The 9,936-nt window shown below is 43.4% G+C and overlaps 2 protein-coding genes across 2 annotated transcripts; one reads left to right on the top strand and one right to left on the bottom strand.

The window, feature by feature from the left end:
* The first annotated feature begins 2,942 nt into the window (after positions 1-2,942).
* Positions 2,943-5,824, top strand: rpl6 (ribosomal protein L6). The gene is made up of 6 exons (XM_017702843.2): positions 2,943-3,112; positions 3,228-3,326; positions 3,483-3,626; positions 4,192-4,240; positions 4,932-5,116; positions 5,632-5,824. Exons 1-6 carry the CDS (start codon positions 2,963-2,965, stop codon positions 5,782-5,784), a joined length of 780 nt encoding a protein of 259 aa, XP_017558332.1. The 5' UTR covers positions 2,943-2,962; the 3' UTR covers positions 5,785-5,824.
* A 1,369-nt stretch (positions 5,825-7,193) lies between these two features.
* On the bottom strand, positions 7,194-9,428 carry dynll1 (dynein, light chain, LC8-type 1). Its single transcript, XM_017702844.2, has 3 exons — positions 9,287-9,428; positions 8,196-8,334; positions 7,194-7,804 (listed from the first exon to the last, which is right to left on the bottom strand). Exons 2-3 carry the CDS (start codon positions 8,325-8,327, stop codon positions 7,667-7,669), a joined length of 270 nt encoding a protein of 89 aa, XP_017558333.1. The 5' UTR covers positions 8,328-8,334; positions 9,287-9,428; the 3' UTR covers positions 7,194-7,666.
* Between the last annotated feature and the right edge of the window lie 508 nt (positions 9,429-9,936).

The raw sequence follows: 9,936 nt of genomic DNA, 5'->3' as shown, positions 1-9,936 counted from the left end.
GTCGGTTGTCATTTCTGTGTAGTGCATTTGAAGATGTACCTACATCTACACTCACTGGCCATTTTATTAGGTACTCAATAGGTGTTCCATTGCTTGTCAACACAAATAGCTAATCAGCCAATCACATGGCCACAACTCAATGCATTTAGGCATGTAGAGGTGGTCAAGACAACTTGCTGAAGTGCAGACCGAGCATCAGAATGGGGAAGAAAGGGGATTTAAGGGACTTTGAACATGGTGTGGTTGTTGGTGCCAGACGGGCTGGGATTTTCACGCAAAACCATCTCTAGGGTTTACAGAGAACGGTCCGAAAAAGAGGAAATATCCAGTGAGCGGTCAGTTGTGTGGACGAAAATGCCTTGTTGATGTGAGAGGTCAGAGGAGAAAGGACAGACTGGTTCCAGATGATAGAAAGGCAGCAGGAACTCAAATAACCAACCAAAATCTCTGAGGAACGTTTCCAACACCTTGTTGAAAGTGTGCCACGAAGAGTTAAGGCAGTTCTGAAGGCAAAAGGGGGTCCAACCTTTTACTAGCAAGGTCAAAGTTATCAGGGTAGCGATCTGGCTATTTAAATACCTTAATTACTACTTTTAACTTCTCTGGCTAGAAGGGTACAAATGTAATGGTGTGTATTTTTGTGTTAAATGAAGGTAGAATTGCTGTTTTCTTTATTATTTTTTTTGTGGACTGAGGTGTTTATTAGCGTGAGTCAGCATTTGTTGACACCACAGGGATTCTGATGCTGGGTATTGTACTGAGAGAACACCGATAAACAAAAGGGTTTTAACGCTGCACTACAGGAAATCTGGGCTTTAAACTAATAATAATATGTATGCAATATGCATGTTCTCATATATTTGTGTCTGCATTTTCTAAATCTAGGTCATATTGGAATAACAACATATTTTAAACGTACTCTCATTGAGCTTCTAAATCTTTTTGCAGCTGAACCTTTCAGTCAAGGGCTGCTCAAAGTTGGCCTGTTAAGATGTTTGATTTGGCCTACCTGAAAGTTAACTTAACCCCACTGCCTCACTCAGTGAGACAACACATTTTTATTGAATAAGTAACTAATCAATTTTGTATTTTCTTTGAAATTTTCATTTTTGAAGCATATCAGTAAAAATGTGTATTGTTCTAAGATAAAAATAATTTCAAAATGATTTAAAAGGAAGACACTTTCTTCACTAGTGTATCATTTTGGTTTGGTCCTCAGCCCACCAACCCCCGCTCCACCTGCCTCCATGCCCTTTTACCTACTTTTTTGTCCTTGTTATACAAGGCCCTTGTTATACCTTAGGACCCAAACTTGACCAACAGTAGCCTCTGATACATCTATTCATCTATATATATATATATATGTGTGTGTGTGTGTGTGTGTGTGTGTGTGTGTATATGTATATATATATATATATATATATATATATATATATAAAATGTATATTTATTTATATTTACATTATTTGTAATTATATATATATATATATATATATATATATATTATTTATACATGCTCACGTGTTTTTTTCTTTCAAGATCACACATTTAGGCACATTTTAAGTTTGCTGAATTTAGCTTACATGGAGAAAAATAAGACATTAAATGTCCTGTGCAAAAGTTACTTTTTACTTTTTAACGCGGCTGTGTTTGATGGACGCAGTCCTGGTTATAAAACCCGCCTGTCGGTCTGCGCGTCGGGCGGTAGTCGGCAGTCTGACGGTCGCTTATGGCGCGCGAGCATTCAGACTGCACCCGAAGAAAAGGGATCGTAACACGTCACGACTATATATACCCCGAATGCCCGGATGTCGGTCTTTTTTTCTAGCTGAAGGTAAGCGCGTCTTCCATGTTGATGCTCCCCAAATGTAATCCGGTGTCATCCGTATAAACGAGACACTGTGTAAAGCCCAGGGTTGGCGTGGCTGTGTTGTGGGACTGTTAGCGCTGTTGTCTGTGACCATTTTGCTTGTGGAGTGTTTTTGTTGTCGTTATTCTGCCTGCTGACGCCGGGCCTGAGGCCCGAGGCCCGTGCTAGCCGCCGTGCGGCTTCCTTCACGTTAAAGCCTCGGGCTTCGTGTCTGCTCGCTGTTGCTTGAGCGACCGTAAAGTCCGTGTTATAGTGTTCGACTGCTCTGCGTTATTACGCGTTACGGTGGTGCAGTAGGGTGTAATAAGCGCCGGGACTGGTGGTCTTGGCAAGCTGGCTCTGCTGAAGTAAACCACGCTTGTCGGCTGGGGAGCTAAAGCTGCGCACGTTTGATTGTACGCGCGTCTAATTTCACCTCATAGACAGGACCGCCTCTGAATTTGCCTGCTTGTTGTTTATTTCGGTCCTTGTTCGTGTCCTCTTAAACGTGGGTTGGCGTTTTAGCTCACTGACGTGGTATTTGCTGTTTTTGTCTCACACGACGTGGGTCAGGGACCCGGTTCTGAGCTGGTTGGTGCTCTGTGATGTTATTTGGCTCATGTAGGTCAGCTAGTGTTTCAGTTTAAGTTGAAAGTGTTGTCTTTTGACATGTAGGTTAGTGGTCATCCCCACAAAAGCAAGACTAAGTTGCTGAATATTCCTGTTTTTCTTGGTGACCTATAGGCTTACCTGGCTGTATTGGATGATTGACAAGCTGCCTAGCTGCCCACCCTACACTGCTGTTTTCATGGACTCCTAGCTATTACTGCTATAAATATTAGTAGTATAATAACTCTGTAGGTAGTTTGACCAGAGGAGGACAGGTCCCCCTTGGTGAGCCTTGGTTCCTCCCAAGGTTTCTTCTTCAGTTCTGAGGGAGGTTCTCCTTGCCACTGTCACCCCTGGCTTGCTCACCTGGGGGATTTACATTCATGTTAAAATTTTACTGGAATTCTGTGAAGTTTCTTTGTGGCGTCAGTTGTAAAAAAGCTCTACAAATAAATTTGATTTGATTTGCCCTGAAAATGATTGATCTGTGATCTTGCATTTCAGATGGCTGAAGGGGATAAAAAGAAGGTTTCCCGCAAGCGGCACTGCAGCCGCAACCCTGTCTTGGCCAGGGGTATCGGCCGCTTCTCCCGATCTGCTATGTTTGGCCGGCGGGCCATGTATAAGAGGAATACCAAGGCAACTGAAACTACGGTGAGTGTATTTCATCAGAGCTTGCGCAGACTGGATGCTGCGCCTATTATTTATGCACTCTAATAAAGATTAGATTGGTTAGGTTTAATGTATGTCGAAATGATCTGCTTTTTAGGTTGAGAAGAAGCAAAAGGTGAAGACCCCTACCACAGTTGTCAAGACTGTCGGCGGAGACAAGAATGGAGGCACTCGTGTCGTCAAACTGCGCAGAACGGTAAGATTTTGGTATTGAACTTCTGCGCTATGTTTGTCTTTACTGAGTGATGCTCTGTGTTACCCCTCAAATTGCATTCCTCTTTCATGTGGAATGCTGTAATGCATTGTCTTCTCTTTTACCTTATCTTGATCCCTTTGGTCCTGTTTTTCCCAGCCCCGTTACTACCCCACTGAGGATGTTGCTCGCAAGTTGCGGAGTCATGGGATCAAGCCCTTCAGCCAGCACAGGAGGAAGCTGCGCTCCTCCATCACCCCTGGAACTGTGCTCATCATGCTCACTGGGCGACACCGTGGCAAGGTACACGATTAGTGTTCCTCTGAGTGCACTCTGTTCACTTACCTTTCTGTTTATGTAGCTTGTGAATAAATATGAATAATCATACTGTGCAGGTTGTGTAATGTGCCAAATTTCTACTTACATTTATATTTATAAGCAGTGTACTGAAATACCCTCTGAAATGGCAAAAACAACTGAAGTCTGTCCCTTGAATGTAGGCATCTGAATGAATGACCTTTTTTAGAAATGACTCGAGTCAGCTTGCATAAGGTTGTTTGGTTTTTTTTAGTTCACTGAAGAGAAAGGATGCCCCTTATTGCAAGGACATATACTTAGAAGTATAGCACATTAATTCCCCTAGACCTTTTAGTAGATTGGTTGTTTAGTGTAATAATCCTACACTTAAAAACACTTGTACACTCGACCCCCTTCACTTCTTATCCTCTGTAAAAAGGTTTGCCTTTGTCCTGAAATGCAGATGAAGAGGTTTCAAATATAAAGCTGTAGGATTAGCCCGTCTGTCGCACAGTAAGCAGGTGTGCTGTTGTCTAATAAGACCCAACTAAAGCTTTTTCTCTTATTACAGCGGGTGGTCTTCCTCAAGCAGCTGGCCAGTGGTCTCCTCCTCGTCACCGGTATGTTTTATGCTTGGATTGATAGGTGGTGTTTTAATCTAACTTTCAGGGGCAGATGAAACAGAACTTTTGAGATGCTTGACAGTGTGTGTGGGTATACAGGACTTGGTGTTTTTAGATTTGGGGTTTAAACACTGAATGCATACACACACACACACTCTCACCTGCCTCTTTATTAGGTACACCTTGCTAGTAAAGAACTGTCTTAATTCTTCGTGGCAAACTTTCAACAAGGTGTTGGAAATGTTCCTCAGATTTTGGTTGGTTATTTGAGTTCCTGTTGCCTTTCTATCATCTGGAACCATTCTCCTCTGACCTCTCACATCAACAAGGCATTTTCGTCCACACAACTGACCGCTCACTGGATATTTCCACTTTTTCGGACCGTTCTCTGTAAACCCTAGAGATGGTTGTGTGTGAAAATCCCAGTAGATCAGCAGTTTCTGAAATACTCAGACCAGCCCGTCTGGCACCAACAACCACGCCACGTTCAAAGCCCCTTAAATCCCCATTCTGATGCTCGGTCTGCACTTCAGCAAGTTGTCTTGACCACCTCTACATGCAGCCATGTGATTGGCTGATTAGCTGTCTGTTAACAAGCAATGAACAGTGTACCTAATAAAGTGTGATGTATGTGTGTATAACACACACACACAGGTGGAATTTATTTCACTTCCTGCCTTTTCTGTAGGTCCCCTGGCAGTCAACAGAGTTCCCCTGCGCAGAGCTCATCAGAAGTTCTGCATCGCCACATCCACCAAGGTGGACATTTCCAGTGTCAAGATCCCCAAGACCCTGACCGATGCTTATTTCAAGAAGAAGAAGCTCAGGAAGCCCAAACACCAGGAGGGAGAGATCTTTGACACAGAGAAAGAGGTAACCACTTTGTTTTCATGAGCATTCTGCTTATGATGGTGAACGTGTGGCTGTGGATAAGATGTCCTACTATTGGAGCGCGATTGATTGGCATTTCAAGGCCGTTTCAAACTCTTACATTTAACCCATCCATGAAGTGAAACAACCACATGCACACTAGGGGGCAGTGAGCACACTTGCGCAGAGCAGTGGGCAGCCCTATCTATGGCACCTGGGGAGCAATTGGGGGTTAGGTGTCTTGCTCAAGGGCACTTCAGTCTTGGACTGTCAGTGCTGGGGATCGAACCGGCAAACTTCCAGTTACAGGGCCAGTTCCCTAACCTCCAGCGCACGACGGCCCCATATTCAAAGTTTCAGGGAGTTATGAGTATGTGAATTCTCAAACTGGAACATGTATGATTATGAATTGTCCTCTGTTGATGTGCCTATCGCCCGTCCAGTTGCTAAAGTGCTAGTTTCAATTTCCCACATTTTCTGAAATTTCACTGTTTTGTCTTTTTGCATCTTCATTGTAGAAGTACCAGCTGACAGAGCAGCGTAAGGAAGACCAGAAAGCAGTGGATTTACAGCTGTTGCCCCTCATTAAGAAGGTTCCTCAGCTGAAGGGATACCTGCGCTCCCAGTTCTTCTTGTCCAATGGAGTGTACCCTCACAAACTGGTTTTCTAAAGAAATATTAATAAACAGTGGTTCCAACCCGTTAACCCAAGCTGTGTTGTGCCAAGGCTTATTGTTTGTTAAAATAAAATGTAGTTGTTGACGTGATAACCTGTTGGCATAATTCATGAGTAGAATAATTTGGAATAATCGTGCTTTTAGAGATTAGGGGAGTTTTGTTGTAACCATGACCTGATATCCAAGAACTGTTTAAGTGCAGGGAGGTAGCTCTTAATGTAAACCCTGTAATGCAGGCAAGAGAACTAAAGGAGGATTACGTCGTGGGGAAAATCCGTTTTAAACTAGAGCTGCATGGTCTTGGATTCGTAGTGGTACTGATGGACACATGCTTCAAATGGTCTACGTTGGACAGATTTGACAGGCGTTTAATTCTGAAATTAGGTGTATTGTAGTTTAGAAAAGAATGTCATTGCTGTTGGAACAAAACCTCGTATCTCCAGAATAATGACTTCACAGTGTAAGTGAGTGTAAGTCAATGGAGCCAGATGTTTTTCCCCCAAGTTAATTTTGGCCATTTGTTTGTCAGTTTATGAAATTTATATGCAGTGTAAAGGGCGACAAGCATTTTCAGACCATGTCAAAAACTGAAACAACAAAAACGGAGATGCAAGGTTTTGTTACGGCAGCAGCGATATGTTGACCTCGGGAGTTCCCTGCAGCTTCCACGCTATTGGTCTGGATTCAGACATTAAGAAGCATCCAGTGGTTTAATGTGCACTTCTTTATTGTAGAGACGTTTAGCAACTCGTTTGTGATCCAAAATGACCAGTGATGTTTTTATATGATTATAATAGTAAGTAGTAAAGTTGGAAAACGTTCCCTACGTGTACCTCTCCTAACGATCATTTAAATAATGTTTTGGCCATCAGGCGACCATACCACTTCATGCGGTAGCTTTCTGTGAGGCAGCTTTTAAAAGCATATAATGCCTCTGATGTCTGGTTCCTGTCACCACTGCTGTGAACAGTCCTGGTTTGGGAAGTTTCTGAACAGAACATGTTAAGATGAAATCACAGTTTACATCATAATGTCTGAATTGTGAAGATTTGTGCAAATTTGGTGGCTGCCAAATGTAGTCTCCTAAGATCTGTTATCCTGCGTTCGGATCCTACACACCTTACACTAATTTATAGACATCCCTGAAGGTCTTTGTTACCTGAATCGGGTGTGCTGGAGCAAAGTTGTGCAGTCTGGTAGGTTGCCAGGACTAGGCACCCCTGCGCTTAGTTTCAGACCATATTTACTAACCTCCCTCCTCGATTTGTGAAGAAGCACAGAAGTCAGTCTTAACATTTTGCCCCATTACCGAGCTTTGTGCAAGTATAACGATGGTCATAAAGACAATACACATTACTGACAAAGCACCGCATATGACTTGAACCAAATGAAACAACAGCAAATGGTGAAGCCACATCAATGTTTATTTAAGAGACACACTAGAGGTCTATGTAGAACAGTAAGGCCAACATACTAATACCAACAGTAATATAATCAACCCTGAGTGTGTGTCTCTATTGAAGCCTTCCAACTTCCAATCATTTACCAATTCATCTTGAATTTCTCAAGATCTTGGGTTTACAGGTAGCATTTTCAGGCTTAAAGCACTCCCTCTTAGTGTCCAAACAAATCCTTGCATCCACCCACAGAGCAAAACCAATTGGCTTTAATTTAAAAAAAAGTGACATAAAATGTTCAACCTGTGTTTATAGAAAACAAAAATAAATACACGTTTTTTTTTTACTCGTCTTTTTCCCCCTTACACAACCATTTTCTTGAAACAATAGGAGAAGCAGCCAAGAGAAGGCTAGTCCCAGAACAGGAGTGATCAGCCTCTCTGTACAGTCAGTATTTAAAGGCGAGCTGGCGGTGAGGCTCAGCCAGACTTGAAGAGCAGAATCGCCACCTGGCCCAGGTAGAAGTAGATGAAGTGCTTGGTCTCGTGGGTTACGTAGCTGCCGAAGTTCCTGCCCACGATGCAGTGCCAGGTGGGGTTGTACTTTTTGTCAAACTCCTTGAGGGAGAGAGAAAGAGAACAGAGTTTAACAAGTGGTTGGATAGTGTAGTGGTTAATACCTCTGCCTTCTACACTGTAGACTTGGGTTCAATCCCCACCTAGGCAAACACCTTACACTATACCAATAAGAGTCCTTGGGCAAGACTCCTAACACTGCCTTGGCCTACCAATGTAAAATGATCAAATTGTAAGTCACTCTGGATAAGAGCATCAGCCAAATGCCAGAAATGTAAATGTAAGCAGCCTGCCTCAGCCTCAGTAGAGCTTCCAAGTCTTTTAAAGCATTTTGGATAATACAACTTCAAGTCTATTTTCCACCGCCATTCAAGCGCACAGATGGTTGCCTTCCAAGGTCTTCTACCTGGATGTCAGGCAACCTCAGGCTTACCTTTTTGATGTAGGCAGCAATATCCTTCTCGATGTTGTACTTCTCCAGAGCCTGGGTGGCACATTCAACAGCGTCCTGCTGCATCTCCTCGGACATGTCCGCATTTTTGATCACTGCCTTCCTGTCAGACATGGTTGCTCTGCAACAATATAAATAAATATATTTTAGATCTACAAGGTATTTTCTGCTAGAGCAGGGTACCTCAGGATACCCCCCCCTCTCCTCCATCTTTTGGCTCATGGGACATGGAGAACACACTTTCACACAGAGAATGCGATTACTGGAGCATCTTCTGTCGCCAGAAGCGGCTGAGAGAGCCGAGGCCGGTCTAGTGCAGCCAAACAGCCCAGATTTCCACACCTAACCCATCACACTAATGCGAAAAGCAACGTCTGTACTAAACGCACCCCCTCCCAGTCCAATTTAACGCTGAACGAGGCTTTTGCAGAGCACATCCCAGCCTCGCTCGCCCGAGGAGGTTACATAATGTCAGCACATGGGTTGCTGGAGAGCCTTTTCTTCCATCGTTATTGCATAACAACCTCATCAGCACCAAGTCCACGCTATTCGCGCTGTCGTTGCTATGGCCACCTTGTCGAGATTCTGCTGCTGACCTACTCCCTCGTGTATCAGACAGACCCAGCATTACCTCGGATGCTGATAAACTGGTTATTAGTGCCGCTACAAAAAAAAATGGGCAGTCTCTCCATCTTATGAATATGCAAAAAAATAATAAACGAATGTAGTTAGATTATTACTGTTTATCATATTTACATTATAGACATTAGGTAACTTAGTCGACATTATAACTGACTGTATGTGTTACACAGTGATAGTTACCATGCAGTATTATTTCGTTGTTTTTTTTTAAATAAACCATTATTGTGTTGTTTTCGAAAGACCACGACAAGACTATCCCTATCTGACTGAACAATGACTGAACCCCGAGCTAACGCACTTCACTCGCGCGTTAAAATAGGCGAAAAACCTTTGAATAACCTTGACAAGTGGCTCTGAATTAAAGCAGAACACTCCGAGCCTTCACGACAACAAAACACAGACGGCCCTGCCGATGCAAAGCACTGATTTACCTGATATTTACGAGTCCGTGCAACGACAAGAGTAATGAGCCGCTTCCACCGCCTCTGCTGAACTCCCGCTAAGTGGTTGACTGAAAGTGGTGTGGGTGTGTTACCGACTACTCGTTGTGCTCGGTCTTGCGCCTCATTGGCTGGCGCTCACGGCTGCTGTCCTGCCATTGGTCGGATTCTCAGCGTTCTCCCCACATTTTACTCCTGCATTTTATTTCAAACCGTCATGCTTTGAGGCTTAGACGCTTTACTCGTATCCATAGCAACGAACGCCCTGTTTAGAATCGTCAGTATTCCTAAAGCCAGATCAGAATCACTCAGCAGCACACAGACCCAAAGGGTTCTGTCTTTGACGAAGGGTTAATGGTTTCGTTTTAGCCGCTTTCCAAGCGCGGTTTATACGCTCACCGGCCACTTTATTAGATACCACCTGTTCAATTGCTTGTTAACACAAATAGCTAATCAGCCAATCACATGGCCGCAACTCAATGCATTTAGGCTTGTAGAGGTGATAGAAAAGCAACAGGAGCTCAAATAACCAACCAAAATATCTGAGGAATGTTTGAAAGTCTGCCACGTAGAATTAAGACAGTTCTGAAGGCAAAAGGGGTCCAGCCTTTTACTAGTACCTAATAAAGTGGCCGGTGAGT

The sequence above is a fragment of the Pygocentrus nattereri genome, chromosome 28, assembly GCF_015220715.1.
Source record: "Pygocentrus nattereri isolate fPygNat1 chromosome 28, fPygNat1.pri, whole genome shotgun sequence".
In the NCBI taxonomy this organism is placed as follows: domain Eukaryota; kingdom Metazoa; phylum Chordata; class Actinopteri; order Characiformes; family Serrasalmidae; genus Pygocentrus; species Pygocentrus nattereri.
This window is presented reverse-complemented; position numbering and strand designations above follow the sequence as displayed.

Excerpts from the sequence above, each read along its gene's own strand:
- dynll1 (XM_017702844.2), bottom strand. The coding sequence starts at position 8,327 with ATGTCTGACAGGAAGGCAGTGATCAAAAATGCGGACATGTCCGAGGAG. Across the intron at positions 7,805-8,195 it reads TTGCTGCCTACATCAAAAAG|GAGTTTGACAAAAAGTACAA; the intron begins GTAAGCCTGAGG and ends CTCTCCCTCAAG.
- rpl6 (XM_017702843.2), top strand. The coding sequence starts at position 2,963 with ATGGCTGAAGGGGATAAAAAGAAGGTTTCCCGCAAGCGGCACTGCAGC. Across the intron at positions 3,113-3,227 it reads CCAAGGCAACTGAAACTACG|GTTGAGAAGAAGCAAAAGGT; the intron begins GTGAGTGTATTT and ends TCTGCTTTTTAG. Across the intron at positions 4,241-4,931 it reads TGGTCTCCTCCTCGTCACCG|GTCCCCTGGCAGTCAACAGA; the intron begins GTATGTTTTATG and ends CCTTTTCTGTAG.